This window comes from Bombus huntii, unplaced genomic scaffold (genome assembly GCF_024542735.1).
Source record: "Bombus huntii isolate Logan2020A unplaced genomic scaffold, iyBomHunt1.1 ctg00000091.1, whole genome shotgun sequence".
In the NCBI taxonomy this organism is placed as follows: domain Eukaryota; kingdom Metazoa; phylum Arthropoda; class Insecta; order Hymenoptera; family Apidae; genus Bombus; species Bombus huntii.
The window spans coordinates 1-20,791 of NW_026099346.1; the positions used below are offsets into that span (position 1 = coordinate 1).

The following is a 20,791-nucleotide window of genomic DNA, read 5'->3' on the forward strand; positions in this document are numbered from 1 at the left end:
ATACGCTAAACCTGAAGAAAACTTTCTTGTCTTCCATGTTCATTTTTCCCTTTTCATTTCCATATAGAAGAAACCATATAGAGGTTTCTTCTATATTTATTTATATGTTCGTGATTGATGCTATTGACAACATACAACTAAGGGGAAATACGAATAGTAATAAATAGATGTATAATTCATTATGCAATTTTATAGAATTAAATCTTATTTATCTTCAGATATAAAAACTATATTTACCAGCTGAAACACTAACGCATATGCAGTATAATATAATCTACTTAACAATCTCGTTTTAGTTATAATATGTGATTAATTCTTTTGCTATTTCGCTATAAACAGTTTTTTGTGCATACAATATTTTTTTATAGTATTCTAATATATTGTTAGATATTGTAAAGAAAGTAAAATACAGTTATTGAAGTGTGGGAACATTCAATGTTAACCTTGCTTCAAAAAATAATCTTTCGAATGAATGGGGAATAGATTTTTAGTATTATAGTTGGTATAATGTCATCATTGTTTACAATGTGTTAGAGTTAAAGAAATGAGACAAATTAATATTTCAGAAGCAAATTCAATATTTAAATGATGTTATTTTAAAATGGCAGATGATATGAATGTTCTTTTTATACGAGGAAATGGAAACGTATGTATGGTAATGGAAACGTAATGGTTTTAACATTATTTTAGTACAAGATCTTAGCATAATAGTAATTAACAGTATCCATTACCTTTTAGTCAATTTTTGAAAAATGACATATATGATAATTTGCAATAGTTTGATAATAAAATACTTGTATCGATATTAATAACGTATAATTTGCTATCTCAAAAGGATACAGACACAGCCAATGATAATGTTTGGGACGATAGTGCATTAATAGAAGCATATGATAAAGCAATAAATTTAGCAAAAGAAGAAGTTATCAAGCGAATGGGAATGGATGTTGGAAATTCTCAACCGAAAGAAAACCTACAAAATCTTAAGCAGCCTAAACACGCAAGTAAATTACACAAGGTTGTGATTTTGATAGAATATTACAAATTTGATACAGAATATTATTAAATATATTGATTAAGAAGCAAATTATTTTATTTTGCTATTTACTTATATTTATTTGTATACACATCTTTTCTCTATAGAAATGGATCATAGGAGCACCTTGTCGTGCAATATACTCAGAGGATGGAGAAATTTATGAAGCTATAATATCAAAAATTTACGAAAACAATGGCACGTGTGTTGTAAAATTTGTAGGTAATACCTTTAGCATGATGGTTATGTCAATTAAGAAATGTACTAAAAATACATATATATATATATGAAGTAAAGGCTTTCGCATAGTCTATCACAGTGTCATTCAGCAGGTTCTTAACTCGGCAGGAGTACCTGTCAATGTCTATGGAGAGACCCGTGGGATATAGGGTCATGAACCATAAACATGCATGTTACTTATTGTTCATTATTAGCTGCTTGGAATATAATTCTCCTCATTAGACGAGTGATTATTACTACATATATCAAGGCAAACATTTATACATATACATTTATGCACGGGAAATTCTAGTACATTGCCTGTAAGGACAGTAACTGAATGTCACTCAGCCATTCTATTAAATGACAAAAATTTCTTTTACTCTGTGTTTAGGCTATGGTAATACAGAGAAAGTCGAGTTGAGTTCTCTTTTAGAATCAGAAGGTTTGCAAAGTCAAATAGCACAACAAAAGAAAGCTTTGGAAGAGAAATTCAATGAAGAGAACGACGAGACTTGTGAGACTAATTTTTCTACAAATGTAAATTCGAAAAAATATAATGTAGAAAAAATGGATTGTGCACATCACTTCATATCGGGACCATCTTTCAATTCGATGACTGATATAATGCCACCTGCACCTCCTTTACCACCATAATTAATGGCCGAGTAAGTACAATTTAAAAATTCTAATGAAATGCTGAATACTTCTAATATTAATAAGTAATTTGGAATAAGTTTAACATTTTATTTGGAAAAAAAAAAAATACGAAATTTTAATAAAATGTACTAGATTACCAGATAATGATACAGACGCACTTTCAAGTATGTTGATGTCATGGTATATTAGTGGTTTTCACACAGGTAATTATTTCATATAAGTATTTTATTGTATATTAAATTTTCAATGGACTATGTTATTTCTTTTGTAGGTTATTATCATGGTTTGAAACAAGCAAGAAACAATCAAGAGAACAGGAAGAAGTGTTGATTATATCAATTTTTTCAATAACAATATAACGATAATATAAGATATAATAAAATATAAAACTCATTGTATTTATTTACTTCAATTATTTGAAATAAAGAACAGCTTTATTTTCATATAAGACTTTATTTTTTTAAAAATAATTACTAAGATAAGAAAAACTAAAAAACATATTTTTGATAAAATACACTCACATATATATGTCGGGTTATCATTAGGATTTAAGGCGCGTAATGATCCTTCGTTTGAATTAGCCATTGTTTTACGAAACAGAGAATATATTTACGCGAATAAACAAGATTTTACAAAATATTATGAATAATGAGTTTAATAAATAATAAAATTAACAAACGATAAGTTTAACTAATAATTAGATTAAAGATTAATAAGTTTAACGAACAATAAGAGGAACGAATAATATGTCTTACGAATAATGAATTTAACGTATAATGAGATTAACGATCGATAGGTTTCACGAATAATGAATTTAATTAACGCTATTAACAATGTTCCGGGGTTCAAACGAATCCACGGTCAACGGGATAACTCTTTACTATGTGTAGAATAATTTTAAACACAGAATACAATTGCTGAGACACTCGGTAAATTGCTCGATGTATCACTTTCCAAGGCGATCACACGAATGAATATCTGATGAAAATCTTTTTCGCTATCCGACTGCATTTGTTTGTTATATGCTCGCTGGAAACATCGAGAAGGTTCCAATCGTTGTTGCTAGGCAATTTCTGTCAAAAGTTTGTTGTATACTCTTTGGAAACATCGAGAAAGATTCAAACGCCGTTACTAGGCAGTTTCTGTCTGGAGATTGATTCCTAATACAACGTGTGTCCCATTATATCGACATCTCTAAAGTACAATTCTATGCGATTTCTAGGGAGAACAATACAACCGATCCACACCTTCGTCAGGCAAAACGTTTATCCCGTGACCGTGGCTACGTTCGGCGACCAGTTGTCACCTCGAACTCACTTTCGCTTTCACAAATATCAAACAATTACAAATGACAATTGCTTAATTACAGTTATGATAAAATCTAGGCTAAAGCATTAGAAGGCTTCCTCAAAATTGCAAAGGGAAGGCTCCGGTTTTCCTTTCATCTCCGACATATATAATACAAGGATATAATACAACCGAACATTTTAAACTTAGCCTATAGCGTGTGCGCGCACACACACGCACACACACATGACACACACGACACACATGCGCGCACACACATGCGCGCATACACACATGCACACACATGCGAATGATTTCTCGAACGATAATCCATTTATTTATATTTTTCAATATCTGTCATTACGATTGCGTATTTATTTGTTCCGCGTATCATATTTATCTATTTGCATAACTGTAGGTGACATTTTTTTTAACAATTTTGCTAATATTTCATAACTTTTTAATTCATATTTCAAAGTGGTAACAGGTGTTTCTTTCTTTTCAAGTCTCCTCCATATCGGGCTTATTTCTAGTAGCCACGCTTGCTTACAAAGCAATTTTATATCTGCACAAGAATATCTTTCAGTACATTTTACTATGTGGTTTACAATATCTGTATTTTCTAATAAGTGGTTGCTAAGGTATAATTTGAATATACCAAGTCGAGCAACTTCATTGGGTAATGATACGTATATTTGCTTTTCGAGACGCCTGAGTAAAGCTGCATCAATGCCCCTAATAACATATTTACAATAAATATTATCGTTCTATTATACTAATAATAATGAAGGAATACTTCAAACAACACAATAACATATTTGGAATTTGGAGAAATATTACGATATTTTCTACTTAGAAAACATTGAAATAACGTGATATACGTACCAAGGGGAATTAGTTGTAGCCAGAAGAACTACATTAGAATTCTCATTAGACACTAATCCATCCAATCTAGAAAGAAGTTCTGATCTGAATCTCTTTGCAGGTTCAGACAATATACAGTCTCCTTTATTTGTGGCGATCCAGTCAATCTCGTCGATAAAAATAATTGTAGGCGAATGACTATAGGCAAGTTCAAATAAAACCTGTTCAGTTTAACAAATGTATTATTCATTAAATATTATATTCGAAATTCCTTAAATTCATTGCCTCATCGCGAATATGATATCATTTCGTTTTCCAAACAACTATTCTATTTATATATAAATGACGAAAAATAAAAATTTTATACCTAGAATCTCTCCTTCATAGACAAAGGAACAAAGAAACTTACATAGACAAAGCAACTTACACGTTATACTTCTCGGAATCGCCTCTCCATTTGCTGACCAATCAGCTGGCAGTTATGTTAAAAAAGGTGCAATGGCATTCTGTCGCGACTGCCTTCGCTAACTTCGTTTTCCCTGTTTTGTATATTTCTTGTAAACACGTACAGAAATGAAAAGAATACGAGTATCTTACCTGTACCAGGTGGGCCGTACAGCAAAATACCTTTCCATGGGGAAAACGGGCCATCAAAAGAGATAGGATACTTAAGGGGATACACAACGGCCTCCTTAACAGCGGTTTTACATTCTTCTAGGCCTATAACGTCATCCCAATGTACATTTAATTTGTTTACTACGATCTCCTGTGACGATACAAAGATATACAAAGATAAAATGGCGTCTTCTCTATATTAAGTAAGCGTTACGTAATTTGATATTTGAAGCGTTACCGAAATCACGTCATCGTCGATATACGTTGGACGATTTATCGACGGGAATTTTATCGTTTAAAAGCTTTACGATACGTATATTAATCGAAAATAACTTACGCATGAGACGTCCTCAGCAATCTTTCGTAATTCCGTATTATCTGAATAAAGCTTTTCAATGCATTTCAATATCTTCGATTGCATGGATTGTTCCATTGGGACGTTAAATAGCTCTTCTGATGAACGTCCATCACTCTCATTGGGGAATATTGACGTCACTGTCATTGCGAGATTAATATGATTCGTATTGTCATCAGTTATCTTCTGCTGTAGATTCGTCTCTTTCACAGGCTCACTTCTCGCTTGTTTACTAAAAGATTTGGCTTTTGTCTCAATACTTCTACAAACACTGGATCATATTGTAATACGATACGTTGAATTTGATACGTTGAATACGATACCGTTGAATAGGATACACGTTGAATACCGTTTAATATCGTTAAATAATTTAAATTCTTACGTTTTGCTTGCATTTGTCACTTCCCTCGTCATTTCCCTTCCAGTTATTTTCTTACACAATATGGGATATTTTTGAAATTTCATCTTGTAATAATTTTCATACTCTGCAACGATAATTTCCAAATCGATGTTGTCGCAGACCCGATGTTCGGGAGACAGACGAGCTTCCCGGAATAATACATCGCTAATGTCTATATACCTAAAAAAATGTAGTTTTTAATTAATTATAGTTTTTAACTGATTAAAAATATTTTTCGCAATGACTGAACACTATAAGATAACCATCAAACAACTGTTTTATCTCTAGGTAAGACGGGCAAAAGAATGTATTTACTATATAAATCCTCGAAGATAATTTCTTGTCTTCTGCTCTTTAATTTCCAATTTTTAGATGGATAAGAATAATTTGAATTTATATTTCATATATTTGTTTATAACTAGTTAATCTACATTATCGATTGAGTTATTCTTAACTACTGAATTACCGATGTCGAATTTTCAAATTTGGTTTCGCCTTCTCTTTCCACGATGTCCACTGATTTCTATTTCGATTGGTCACTGACACTATTCAAGAGAATTGGAACTAGGAATATATTTTAATTATAATATACTCACCCATTGTGTTCCAAATAATCACATACAAGGTATAATATGTTGCGATGACGTTCCGAAATACGACTCTCCTCCTAATATAATTATTTTTTCATTACAATAATATAAGTTTTTTCATGTAATTTTTTGTTACATTTGCGAATTCAACGAGTTACACATGATTTTTCATGAAACACGAACGTTAAAAATATTTGATACAGCCTAATTATAAAAATTGTTAGAAGCAAAAGTCATAGATACTATGTGCGAGTATCGCATGAAACGAACAGCTATTAAGAGAACTGCAGCAATATTACAAATCAAATAACAAAACACACACGTCTGTGACGTGGAAATTCTAAAATCTAAAATCTAAAATCTAAAATCTAAAATCTAAAATCTAAAATCTAAAATCTAAAATCTAAAATCTAAAATCTAGAATATTCCTTACCTTTTTTCGCAGATTATAAAATATCTTATTCATACTACATTGCATCGATAAATCACCGTTCATAGTGACACTTTCAAATCGCCTATCGTTTCTCAATGGATACGAGAATTTCCGTTTATTACTTTAAAAACAACCCGTCCATTACGTTTCTCTTAAAAAATTCTTTCAACTCCGTTGAAAACCGTGCATCAAACAAGAGACAAACGATTTGTTGCCATGGAAATGTTTGGTTCACACATAAGCAACGCACAAATATAATGATAGAATAGCTGAGTGTGTGTACTGTATAGTAAGATGGATGCAACATGGAAATAGAAAGAGAACACCATGTATAGATACTTCCTGTCCTTGTTTAATCAGGCATGCACACTAGTGGACACTGACGCTGCTCGTATACCGCTGTTACATATTTCCTGTACAAGCGCGCGTCGTTAGACAAGGACGGAACATCCTCTCTCTACTTCTCTATCGCGTTTTTAGTTCGCTCACGCGCTCTGTACTTATATCTATTACATTTCCACCATAAGCAGCGGCCGTGCAGTGACTTACAAAAGTTCCGAACGGTTCCATCCTGGGCGGACGGTTAATTGCGTTCGGTACTTCGAGACAGGAAGGTGAGTACAGAATCGCTCCTCTTAGTACTCTTATTAAAAGTGTTATCATCGAATATAAGTTTTTTCAATAAATTCTTATCGTTTTACAATCTTTCTAGAATACAATGACGTCAGCAATCGATCATTTTCGCGAATTTATTGTAAATTAATTGGGGGAATATCTGGAGTTCTTTATCGGTTTCGACTGTAAAATCAGCAACTATTCGAATTTTTCATTCATAATTGTGACGTTTTCGACTCTTCCGTTGCCAAGACCCCCTTGAGAGATTTTTGGCACGTTCCATCACCCTTGTTAAACGAGTGCACATTGGTGGATATATTGATTTTAAAAACCAATACGTGAACGAGGTTTATTATCTCACTGGAACAAAGAAATCCGTTTTATTCGCGAATTTTCCGTGTTTCTTCTTAATTTTCGTGAGTGTCTGGTGCGGAGCATTATTTGAATGAACTTTTCATCGTTCAGATTATATTTCGTTTAAAAAGATTGAAATTGATGTCGAGAAGAAATGAAACAAGGTGCTCGGGCATTCCATCGTTTCCCGGGGAAAGAGAAATATGAAAAAAACGGTCGTTCTTCCTTCTGCCATTTTCGTCCATTACCAAAATGGTATGACCCAAATGTCCCGGGCCGTGAATCAATCAAGCGAATTTTGAATAATTTTTGAATAATATCCAGTTAATAATTTGTGAAACAAATTAATTTCATTTTATTGTTGGAAACAAATTAGTTGGATTTTTCTTTCTTTAGCAGTTTTCGCCGGAGTTGACTTGACGTGCTACTTCAGTTTCCATCTTCGCTTCTCGAAACTTCCAACGTCCTTGGTGTTGGAGTCTCCTTGTCCAGGTGAGTACATAGCTTCTAGATACTCGTCGCTGTTCATCCTTACGAGCCTCTCGAGCTTTAGTTGTCAATTGTTATCGTTAAAGGAAGAGAAGCTCGCGACAGATGTTATCGAACAAATCGTTTCTTCTCGAAAAGTTCGAACTTGTTCGTTGCGTTTGAATATATATGGACGGACGCCATTTTTCTTGACATCTTCATGATTTGTCATGTCGTGAGTATAGCTTCTGACTACCACATGTTTGTGATTTAACCACTTGTGAAATTTGACCACTATACCGTGATAGAAAAATATTTCCAATGAATTATAAATATTTTACATTGTGAATTATAAATATTTGTTACAAATTATATCGTACTTGAGGTGAAAATGAACCATATATCTGCTTATGGAATACGAGGTAGTAAATCATTCGAAACATAATAACGATTAATTAAGCACATATACAATAACGTTTACGAATGAATATTGCGAATTATTGTATGGCTTTAATGCGGTATTTAATGTTTTGATTGCGGTCTTTGAAATGGTATCATAGGTGCTGATATAATATCGCGCGAAAAAGGAAAGACCAGTGGTTAATATTGCAGGTGCACCAGTGCGTTGCGCTCGTCGGGGGTGGTTTTGACGCCGGTGCCGAGGAGAGACGCAGAACGTGTTCGATCGACCCGCGAACGTAGCCCGTGCTCATACTGCGACAGAGTTCGTTTCAGTTAGGCTCAGTCGCTGTTTGTCCGTCGACAGCGTATAGTCGCGTCGGCCTACGATTCCTTTTTTCTTCTTGTTTCTTGCGAACTCTCTCGCAACAGCCGTTCTATACGTACGCCGCCAGTATATCGCGTGATCATCGTTCCCGTTGCTTCCCTTACCCTCTCACGTCCTTCGAAGAAGACCACCCTTTGGTTTTTCCTTGTTTGGAGGGAATTCATCGCTCGGACACATGGACTGCGAAGCACGAGGGTTGATCGAGGCATCAGCGTGATGTACTTTTCAGGTTTCATATTTTCTCTATGATACTTTCTAAGGAGAATTTGAAAGATATACATTTTTAGGAAATAAAGGTTTTTATGGAGTCATCGATAGGTTAGAATTTAATTAACTCTCTTATAACAGGTATTCCAATTTTTTAATATATAAATTTAGTTTCCTCTATGGTGTTAGAGAACACAATGCGGGCATTTTATGATATAACGAATATATTCGTATATATTTTAGTTTATTCATTCGTCAAATTTCCCTAGTAGGCCGGCCTGCAGCTCACATGCAGCACTTAGTAAAAATTTGTTTTGTTAGAGGTTGGCTATTCTTCTTGCTATAAGAATATCGTGAAGTCATATCATATGATAAAGCACCTTCTGAAAGCTAGATGCTCGATAACGAGCCTAATGATTCTCGGTAGTTTGTAATGTCAAGCTTTGAATTGGCGAGATCGCTCTGCTGTCAAACGGCCGTCCAGCGGCGACCACATTCTTTAACCACGTTCAAGGGGTATATCACGCTACAGAAACCATCAAAGGGTTTGCAAGTTAGTTGCCTTTTAGAAGTGGGGCAGTTGGTTGTTACATGTAATCCGTAGTTGCTGGCTGTTCTCCTTAGTCGCCATACATCATAGAGACGACAGTTATAGTCGCCAGTTGTCCTTGCTAATGGTTGCTTGTTGTCGCTAGTTAGTTCTCGTTATCGTTATGTATTCCATCAATCACGCGAAATTTAACGTATGGGAATTTATTCTTCTTTATTCTTTCTGTAGGGAGATTTTTTAAGACGAGGAAAATATAGAATATTTTAAGACGACGGTAAGGTTTGAATTTAAGTAACTGTTTTATGATACAACAAAGTGGAAAGACGATTTAATTTTATAAAGTTTAGGGTAATTTTTTAAAAAACTTCGAATTTAAAAGATTCAAATAGATATCTTAAACGTAATTAAACCCTCCATATCGTAAGAAATTAAATGAAACTGCGCAACAAAGTTGATACATTTAATGTATTATTTTAAACATTTATTTAAAAACATTTATTTAAAATTTAAGTGTAGGCGTCGACGCGCGCGCGCCATTCGAAGCATTTGTCAGTTCGTTACATCTGCGGTAAAAGTTGTAACTACGAAGAAGCTTAACATATGGTGCGTCTCAAGACGACAGTAAAAAGTATTAAGAGATTTTTCGAGATTTTTTCTTTTAAGTTTCCAAGTACTTTTTCTATTTAACTTCTTTTTTTTTTTTTGTTGCATTTTCTAACAATATTCGATAAATAGAGACGAAATATGACAGTTCTTAGTTCGGGGATTTATTGGTTCGAAAGTTACTTGAAAAGTGTTTCTGGAGTTCGTGCGGTTAATACTTTTAAACTTTTACCGAGTACGACTTATTCCGTATGGCTGGACAAATCTTTGTTGATACTGTAAGCGTAACTGTAAGCGTCCGGATATTGTCTTGTGGAGATAGAAAAATACACGAAGTATTGATTGAACTACATATTTTTTTAATTCTTTTTTAATTCTTTTAGTTCTTCATATATTGATAATAAAACGATATTCCGCTACTTTGAGCACAATATAGTAATGTTTAAATAAATAATAAAATTTACGCATTTCGTCTTCATGCGTCGATAAGAAAATGCAAAAAAAGTTAAAGAAAGATGATGCGCAGACGCGAAGTTTAGTCAGCAATAATATTTAAAACCTCTAAAATATATTGTACACATTTATTTGCAAATAAGCTCAATGAAATTGAACTGTAACTGTGTTTCCAATAATGTCTTCGATGTATTGCTCGCCATTATGTCGGATTAACAGCTCTAAGTGATCGACCTTAATCACTAAATGTCGGCCGTGATTCAGTGGTATAGCTTTACATATGACGGACATCGCAGGCGCTTGTAAGACGTCCATTGTGAAACGTTTCCAATAGCACCGTTTATGCACCGTTTATGTGATGGTGAAATCTGAATATATATATCGCTGAAATATATATCGCTTATCACTTGAGTCTGACACGATCGTTTTTAAATAGAATCACAATTTTTTATTCTTTACAAAATCAGTCTTTAAAGATTATGTGCAAATAAAATAGATAAATAGATAAATGGTTGTAGAAACTTATAAAACAGATATTACAAGTATATCTAAATAAATGATATATTTATAAATTGTAATATTTGATCTAAAGTTTAAATAAATAAAAGAGATACTCGTGACTTACAATAAACGTATTTTTTTTTTCAATTTTTAAACAAAGCAAAAGTGGATAACAATTTTTCAAAATGTAAAAATCAACACAATGGTTGGTTTCTTTAATTAATCAATAACGTTTAAAGTTAATTAATGTCCAGAGTGGTTTGTACATTTTGTATTTCGCCGTATTTCAACGTTCGATGTGTAAATAGAACTTGATGCCTGAAATATCGAAAAAATAATTAAATCCGATCGTTCCGTCGAATTTGCAAATTGTATACTCGTGTAAAATCGAGTGCGCTTGTGTATGCTGATACGAAAAGTGGTAGTATATTTTTCTTTTTTCGATTATCGTTATCACTTTTTGTGTGGAAAAATTAATTCCGTGAAATGGAAGTGCAATCAATACGGCTTATCACGAAATAATAGCACAACGACGGTACATATTGGTATTGACGTCAGCTTCACAAAATTTCCCGAGTATCGCGGTCGACTATTTGGGTTAAGAATTCATTTTCAAGGTTCTACAAGCACGAGTATCTTATGGATATGAAATTTTCAGTGTACATTTTAATAACCATATTCCATATTGCATGCTGCGGTCCAAGAAAAATCCGCAGTTAATATTCTGCTAATCCCTGCTGCTTTTAAAGACCATAAGTAGTCGTCCGTAAGGTTTAAAAGATTTCGAGTAGATTTGTATTACGTATTTTATCTTCTAATTTTTAAAGAGAGGATCGTGTTTAATTAATTGAAAATGACGAAACTGTAATGGGACATTATTATCAAATATTAAACGTGGTTCCATTGGGTACTTTTATGGTCTTTGCGAGATATATATGCATTATACGTTGCTATTGGCAACGCGTAGCGATGAACGATGGAGAGCAATACCTTCGTTATCTCGTCTCGGTTGTGTACATATCAGTAATGCACAGTACTCGTACTAAATATCTTACAAATTCCATACAGATTTTCAGATTAGTTTCGAATAATACCAACACGACCATGATAGTCACAGTACAGTATTAAATGGTGCCACTATGCATAATACACTCCTAAAATGTTTCTACAAATATATTTGTCCGAATATTTTTGTCAGCTACTATATCCTAACCACGATTTATTAAACAATATATAGATTTAAAAAAGAATATATAACGACATTACTTGTTTAGGCTAGATTGGTTTAACTTGTATAGTTTTAGTAACTGTGTAAGATCAAACAAGAACTTATCGTTAGTTTGGCGAGATTTGATTACACGAAGCAACATAATTGCTTTGAAACTCAGGACAGAAAACAATGTCAACCGGTAGACGCGTTTGTCTGGTGAACGTGTAACGCGTGAATAATAGATAGCGACAATCACGCGAACGCTAGTTACAGCTGACTTGGCTTACATTGTAGCATTCAAACTAGAGTATACGAGCCGTAAGCACTATTGAAAGTTCAAAGGCCGACTAGTGAGCTTCATCCTATCTCATTTTTTAATCAGGCGATGGATCGACGAATCGTATTGATTTCGAGGATTATTATAGTTCTGTGGAAATTTTAAAGCGCGGTTTGTCTAATCTTGTCTCGTTAGCTACAGACTCTTTGGCGAGCAGCTTGAAACTTGATCCAGTTTCGAGAAAATGAAAAATTCGTTTCTTCTCTTTGCTTCCCTGTTCCTTCTTTCCTCCTTTTTCCCTTTTTACATCGCGTTAAGACCCGTTAAATAATATTGACTGCCGTGGACGCTGGCTGAGAAGTGCACTTTATAACTAGCTTTAAAATCACTGACGTCGATGAGGACAAAGGTAAGTTAGAGGGTCATTTATCTGAGCTGGTGTTATTCGACCTGAACTCTGCAGCTTTTCACAGTTTCTTTCGTTTTTCTTTTAAGAGCAGAGATGTTAACTGGTCTCTTGTTACGTGTAAGAAAGTACGTGTATGTACTAAAGCTTATTTATCACCAATTGGTTGCTCAAAGTCGAGATATACATACCTATATTATATTAATACGTTACAGAAGATTACGCGTTAGTTAGCTTATGAGAATTTATAGTGTGTCACAGATCACAAAAGCAGAATGACTACTTTTTCATAAACGATATATGTATATGAATTGAAAGTTTAACTATTACGTCACATACTTCTCTCGATAAACGTCGTCGAGTGCATATTGTTAAAGAATATTAGCCATTTGAATTCAATAGTTTCGAAGATACTAATGCTTCTGTGAAGTTTTTGCAGGCTGTTAATTTTTTATTCAGATACTACAAATTTTAAATAACTTCGATTAGAAATAAAAATCACATTACATTAACGCGTAGAATGTAACGTAACGTAGATAATGTAAATATAAATTATATTACAAGGAAACAATACGGTAATTGTAGGTAATGTGAAACATTCTGGTTAAAATTGCATCCTTTGAAGGCTAGGACACACAGTACTTACGAAGTAGATTAAGTAGCAAATGGGGTACTTAAGAAAATTCATGTTGTCATTGTTTAATAAACATCTTCAGCTAATAGCTTTCTGCAAAAGCTGGTTTAAGTTATGCTAGCTTATTCCTTATTAATTGCAATTATATTGTTCGTATCTCCTAGAGGATTAACAATCCATTTTTATAATGGATAATAAAAGTAAATTCCTATTAGGTTGTCCCAAGTTTCTTTCGCTTTATAAAGAAATGACAGTTATGTTATTCTATATTATTTTATATTAAATTGGAAAAGTGCTAAAATATTTGATAAAAATGTTAAGAAATTCTGATATTGATTTAAGCGTATCGATTTATCTGCTCTTCATATTTGATCAAACAGAAATTGTTAATTATGATTTCCACTTAAAAGCGGATTGCATATTATGAGGATAAATTATCAAATTCATCTCTAATATACACATTAGAGAATCATTCATAGCCGTAATCCTGTTTACCGCTAACATTCCTGGTACTCAATCATTCATTAGGAGACTGCTCTAGCCGCACAGAATACACCTGTAAATAATTAATCGCCATTAATATTCCATCGACTTTTGAAAATCCCTCATGTGATCTATTTCATGCGATGAGAATATGTATAAATTGAGATTGCGATCGACCATCCTCAGTCGGATAAATCGAGTGATTCAAATTATAACACAAAAAAAAGTTAAAACTAGTTACATTATCTTTTTCAATTTTTATGTATTATTTGGCGGAAGAAACTTTGGTAATTAGTAAGTAAAGTTCACCTCCTTAATGTTAATGATTTTAATATGTTATTAAGCTCAAAGTTCTAAGGAATTTTCTATATATATATACATATACATAACTGTGTGCGTATATATATAATATACGTATAACAGCCAAAGTTCAGCTCTCAAGTGTACGCAAAACTTTTATGTTCATTTTACGCTATACCAGTATGTTTCATGAATTTGTTTGCTAACAGTATCGAAACAAATAACAAGCAGAGGACGAGCTATTCATGAATTGTTTTGCCAGCGTGTACGCTCCCAATATTTTCTATTTGAGAAAACATACTTGTTGCTATTGCAACTACAAATATTTTTACAGTCGACGCTTTTGCCGTGAATCATTGGCTAACATGTAAAATCGAGAAAAAACATGGTTTATTGTGATGGAAATGTGGAAAACCGCAAAACCGATATAGAAGGGAAAATAAAGGAAAGGAAGGTAGGGATAAGTAGAAGCTTGGGGCCAAGTTTAATTCACTGAAACCGAGCTGCTTGTATTATCACAAAACAAAATTGCCAGTACGTCATTTCCGTACTCTCGTCCTCGCGAAAATGGTTTTGCTCGTGAAGAAAAAAACGAAGAGACAGGGAAGAGAGGAAAAAGCAAACGGAGAGCGCTTTTAAAAAGCTGGCGAACCGTGTGTTACCACAACGAGACACGCGGTGCTATTTGTCGCTTTAAATTGTGTCGCAACTCGTTTTTGAGATCTTTGCCAGGGATGCGTTAAAACACGCTGCAAATATATTTCTGGCTTTTCTGGGGTTTAACTGAAATATGACAAATAACGTTGTAAAACATATGTACTTATGACTTACAGAGTAATTGAGTGTACAAAATATAATAGCCAGCGATTTAGGGCTTTAAAAGATCAAAAGAAAAGAAAAGAAAAGAAAAGAAAAGAAAAGAAAAGAAAAGAAAAGAAAAGAAAAGAAAAGAAAAGAAAAGAAAAGAAAAGAAAAGAAAAGAAAAGAAAAGAAAAGAAAAGAAAAGAAAAGAAAAGAAAAGAAAAGAAAAGAAAAGAAAAGAAAAGAAAAGAAAAGAAAAGAAAAGAAAAGAAAAGAAAAGAAAAGAAAAGAAAAGAAAAGAAAAGAAAAGAAAAGAAAAGAAAAGAAAAGAAAAGAAAAGAAAAGAAAAGAAAAGAAAAGAAAAGAAAAGAAAAGAAAAGAAAAGAAAAGAAAAGAAAAGAAAAGAAAAGAAAAGAAAAGAAAAGAAAAGAAAAGAAAAGAAAAGAAAAGAAAAGAAAAGAAAAGAAAAGAAAAGAAAAGAAAAGAAAAGAAAAGAAAAGAAAAGAAAAGAAAAGAAGAAAGATAATATGTTGCGGCAGTTTAAGTCGATCTAAGAAAATAGATAACGGGAGGGGGGGGGGGGGGGAGGGCAAAGCTAGTTAATCTGGAAAGAATCCAAGCGTCAATTTCAAGCATTTACAGAGAATCAAGCGGGCTGGTTAAGGTCGTGAGTTGAGCAATTATCCCGCGTTAGGTTCAATCAGGTTAGTCCCACGCGAAATTGATCCAACCATGCGAAAACGAGTGTATTCTGATTTCTGTTGCAGATATTTCTGGATTGTTGATTTGTTTCCGCTTGTCATCGAAATTTTTTACCAACAATGAACGTGTACGTGAAAGCAATCATAATTGCGGTAATCATAATAGTGTGGGTTCTTCTTTATATTTTCCAGTTTGTAAAGATTGGTAAGTTGATACTGATTAATTATGCGATCGAAATCCTATATAATGGCTACAAAAAATATTTGCATCATTATTCTCGTTTCCTAATGAATCGCTGTTTTAATCAAGTTTTATATTGCATCAAATTTCTGTAGTTACACGAAAGTACTAAATTATAGAAAACTTGATATACACGGATTTAATTAATTGATAAATTAGCCAATATATAGGCATTATTATTTATTATATTATATATTATAGGCATTATATATTAGTAATGTATATATACACTTTTGAATTTTAGCCTTCTTAGCCTTCTATTCTTATATCCTTTAAACGTCATTTCAAGCTACAAGCTACTTTAACTCAAATAGCTCGATTTCAAGTTCTAACGTATACTGTAAAGCACACTTGCGAAGTGAAACAGTAAACACGATATGAAAACTCTCTCCCCAGTAAGAAATCGAATATCCAATTTCAATCGTGCTTCATCGATGAAGCATCAATGCTACGTAAAAGCATCGTGGCAGCCGCAATGCGGATCCGTTGAACAAAAATTTCCTGGCGCGATCGTTTTCGTAACGCTATTAGCCGTTTCAGTATCAGGGATGTTTTAAAAATCCGTATCGGATTGTACCATGAAGCGCAATAGCGCTTCGTTTATTTATTTACGAGAAGTGCCGATCAACTCGATTGCACTGCTCTTTTTTTTTTGTCGAAACATACCGTTCAACGCGTTCACGCTTCACTTCATCAGCTATATCAGAAACGTTACACTAAAGAGTCAAAAGGTTGCCAAATATTCGTGCTTTACCTTTTGTTTGTGTGACGTTCTGTAATTGGTTTTCCAATTCAAGAGGTAATTTATACATTAGTTTTTTCTTTATTTGGTTTACGATTATTTGAAAGAAAAGTAATTACGAGAGGAAACTCTGATAGACTAGCGGCAAGCTACGTTCGGAACCGAGCGCGTTGTGAATTGACAATCGTAACCAAACATCGCGACACAGTTCACCACACTACGTGTACAGCATGATCACGCTGAGTGGCGTTGAAACGGTTAACGTAACTGCGCGTACGACCGTCGAATGGCAAAGATATTCAAGCTGAGAATCGTTTTCAGATGTTACAAACAGCTGTGTTGACTTTCAAGGAGAAACCATTCGACATGATCTTACGTTTGAGCCGGGACCTTCGGTTTGCAGTTTCTGCACCTGCTATAATTCGAGGCTGAAGTGGTGCCAGTCGATCGTATGCAACCCGCCCGGTAGTGAGTATATGCTCATTACTTAAACACTTAACACAACCAGAGAGAAACTAAAGCACACCGTTAACGCTTGCACGCTGGTCGTTAAAGCACATGCTACGCGAATAGGGTACACAACGATTCATCTAACTTGCCTTGAATTACTTTTACAAAGAGAAACATGGACAGGAATAATTTTTTGTTACGAGTCGTTTAATTTATTCGTTCGTTAGAACGATTGGTCTGACAAATTCAAAGTCTTGTTCCGTATAAATATTTTTAAACAAGTACGTCATAAGCTTTGTATATTTTTTTTATCGCAACGAAACTGTTCAGAGAAATGTTGAAATTATTAATTACAAAAGAAGACATTTACGTTGTAAAAATGTTAGCGAAAACATTTGTGAAAAAGTTACTTTGTTATAAATTCTACAAAAAGAAATATTGAAAATCACGCGCCATTTATTCAGTTGCACGTATGAAAAGTATTTTGCATTCGCGCAAAAGAATCCCTTAAGGATACATATTTTATAATAATTGGAGTGTCAAAGTTATTACGCGGATTGGCGTATACGTGCCTTTTAATGAAACTAGGTTATTCATTTGTTATTCGTTCCTAACTTTCAACTTTATGATTTTTGCGGAATAAAATTTTATATTCCGGTTCAGTTTATAAATGATTCATTTTGAATTTAATAAAATTAGAGTTACAGCAGTGCAATTTAATAAAGAACAAATAATCATTTGTACTTTATTAAAATGTTCTTTTAGCGTCTCGTTTTAATATTTCTCTAATAATATTTTGTTAACCGTTATATTTAAATGAAGGTTTTCAAAGCAGAGACGTACTTTAACGTAGGAAATGGACGTACATTTATAATGAGAATTCAGAAGCAAAAATATTTCATACAAAAATAAATATTCCCCATGTAAATAGGTGTAAATAGCTACGTTATGACTTTTATATGTATCTAACGTTTTTCCATGCAAGCTAACGTATATTTGCTTCTTCGCTTCTTCGCTTCTGAGTAGTAAAACCTGGCATTCATGCGGTTGATAGGTAGTTACGCGCTGACAACGAAAAACATAAAATGAATAAAAAGCATGAGCCATCCTATAAAAAAAATAAAGCTGCTTTTATCTTTCATTATATATTCGTCAGAATATTGTTAATAAATATTTAAGTTCAGATTTCAGCTTAAATAAATGCATAGGATTGGACATTTATTTATATATGTATCTGTGAACGCTTTTTGACATAAAATTTTTATAACGACTAAAATGACATATTCCGATATTAAATTAATTTGATGAGAATAAAAACTGAATTTTTTAAACGAGATTTTGTATGAAGTTACATTTATTGGGAAAAATTCATTCTTTTATAATATGATAAAACGAGACTCATAGTCTGTATAAATCATTTCATGGAATATTATGTGTATGTACATGTGTTCTACGCTTTTATTATAAAAATGCTAAATGAACATAACGATCAAACGCATCGACAAATGCATTGAACATATCGATTGTTATTTTGAAAAATTGATTATCTTTTATTTGTTTCGAACTACAAATTGATTGAGACATTCGTGTTTGCTAAATTGCGAATTTAACGCAATGAAGTCGTCTGAATCCCTTGCGAGCATGTAAATATAGCGTCGAATTAACAGGTCAATTACTTGAGGTTGGAACTGAAAGAAAGAGAAAGATGGAGGAGGTCTTGCCTTTGAATGCTGGACACTTCTAAAGCCCACAGTTCGCTGAAATTGCCAGAGAATTCAATTAAATGGCAAATTAAACCATTGAACTGAATCTGTTTCCAATCGTGAGCTTGGAGGTTCTACCCTTTGAATTTTTAAACCAGTCACCCTTCTTTTGTACGTATGGTAACGAATATAATTCATAAACTAATGAAGTGTGTAATTCAATTGAAAGCTCTTTTCACTGAATCCAGTTTAGACTAAGAAAAATGATATAATAACGAAATTATCAATTTACAATTTATAGAGCGTATACTTTATTCGAAAGTGAAGTTTATTACTGCAAATATTAGTTGGCTATTTATAGCCTGTTTGAAAAGGTGATTTAATTTCGATTGATTTTCGATAAGTTTTTGTTGGTTTACTCAGGTTAATTAATCTCCAATAAAATAGAAATACCAATCCGGTAGTATAATTGCTTTCTTGCTTATTACCTTTTTACTAATTAGCGATGCACGATTCCAGACCAGTAAATATTTTTCCATCGGGAGAAGTCAGGTCGAGAGATGCAAGATTTATACGCTCGTTCTGTCAGTTATCCCAGTGTCTGTTACGCGATAGAAAATGAACGAACTGAATAATAAATGCATTATCGGCATGAAGATTGCTTGATGTAGGCCACCGCTTTTTTTTCTATCCTTCCGATACCATTTTTCTTTTTTTTTCTTCTTTTTTTTCTTTTTTTTTCTTTTTTTTTTCTTTTTTTTTTTTTTTTTTTTTTTTTTTGCGAAACACTTTGCTAGTCGTGAGAAGCAGCAATTCGGTAATACGAGCGGTAATACGAGCGGTAATACGAGACAAAGCGATTCAGAACTCGAATTCATTTGTTGGAACGACGCCATGGGCAAAAGTAGATAATGGAAAACTTTCTTCCAAAGACCATTTGATAGCGCCGACGTAATCAAGAGTGTGACGATATTGCCAGAGACGTTTCTGCAAATAGAAGACTAACTTATTTACGAATTGCCGTAACACGATTGCCGCTGGTAGTATGGTTAGTAATCGCTTTATTGAATTTTCGCTTGATGTGACATCGTCGAGAGTTTCTAGCGAAATTCTTCTCCCTGTAAAACTATGTTTCTACAGCAATGGCTGTAATTTTCGAGTTACCGTTTGCGAAGAAATCTTTTTCTTTGTTACGTGTAATAGATTATTTTTAAGTTTTAAGTTTTAAATTACATTGGTAACCTTCTATAATTTATTACTCGAAGGTGGTAATTTTTTCTTAAATAGTTTGTTTTTCCTATAATTTATTATAATATATTTTACTACAGAATCCTCAAAAACATGATGTATGTATATATATCCTGAAATATTATCAGTCTATTGTCAAGTTATAGAACATTATGGAAATTGCCAATTAAAGTCATAAAAAACAAAAAATAAGGAAGTTCGTTAAAATATGTGATTTTCCAATCAAGATATAGAATTTATTCGAGTAATATAGATTACGGTAGAGATGGTGACGGTAACAATGAGTGGACTGATTCTTCGTGCGAAAACAAATTGGAAGCGCAGAGCGATGTATTGTTTCAGCGAATATCGATTTTAAAGCACGGTTTTAAAGTACGTGTGCGTTTGACTAGGTGTGTTAATTAATATTGCTGTCTGATTTTCGATATGTAAATACAATATCTACATATCTTTAAACTTATGATAATTGAACTAACAATTATTTTAAATTTAAATTAAACATGATAATTGAACTAACAATTTTTTTAAATTTAAATTAATATTTATCCTTTTAAATGCAACAATTTTTTTTAATAATAATTTCACGCGTAAGTCAGCT

General features: G+C 33.1%; 1 protein-coding gene, 1 long non-coding RNA gene and 1 pseudogene across 3 annotated transcripts; 2 read left to right on the forward strand and 1 right to left on the reverse strand.

Annotated features, from left to right (window-relative positions):
• The first annotated feature begins 162 nt into the window (after window positions 1-162).
• LOC126876722 (survival motor neuron protein-like) lies at window positions 163-2,001 on the forward strand. 2 transcript variants are annotated; one of them, XM_050639605.1, is made up of 5 exons: window positions 163-498; window positions 567-655; window positions 836-1,018; window positions 1,144-1,258; window positions 1,650-2,001. In XM_050639605.1, the coding sequence occupies exons 2-5, from the start codon at window positions 602-604 to the stop codon at window positions 1,910-1,912; spliced, it is 615 nt and encodes a 204-aa protein (XP_050495562.1). In that variant the 5' UTR covers window positions 163-498; window positions 567-601; the 3' UTR covers window positions 1,913-2,001. The 2 variants fall into 2 exon arrangements, with proteins under 2 accessions (XP_050495562.1, XP_050495563.1); XM_050639606.1 differs by having other exon boundaries at window positions 567-646; window positions 1,650-1,998.
• Window positions 2,002-2,023: 22 nt separating this feature from the next.
• On the forward strand, window positions 2,024-2,363 carry LOC126876736 (uncharacterized). The gene is made up of 2 exons (XR_007694468.1): window positions 2,024-2,118; window positions 2,187-2,363. It is a non-coding gene; the product is annotated as an uncharacterized LOC126876736 (long non-coding RNA).
• Window positions 2,349-6,667, reverse strand: LOC126876730 (katanin p60 ATPase-containing subunit A-like 2; annotated as a pseudogene).
• Window positions 6,668-20,791: the final 14,124 nt, after the last annotated feature.

Coding starts and splice junctions, on each gene's coding strand:
- LOC126876722 (XM_050639605.1), top strand. CDS start 602: ATGGCAGATGATATGAATGTTCTTTTTATACGAGGAAATGGAAACGTA. Junction 1,019..1,143: donor ACGCAAGTAAATTACACAAG/GTTGTGATTTTG, acceptor TTTTCTCTATAG/AAATGGATCATAGGAGCACC. Junction 1,259..1,649: donor GTGTGTTGTAAAATTTGTAG/GTAATACCTTTA, acceptor CTCTGTGTTTAG/GCTATGGTAATACAGAGAAA.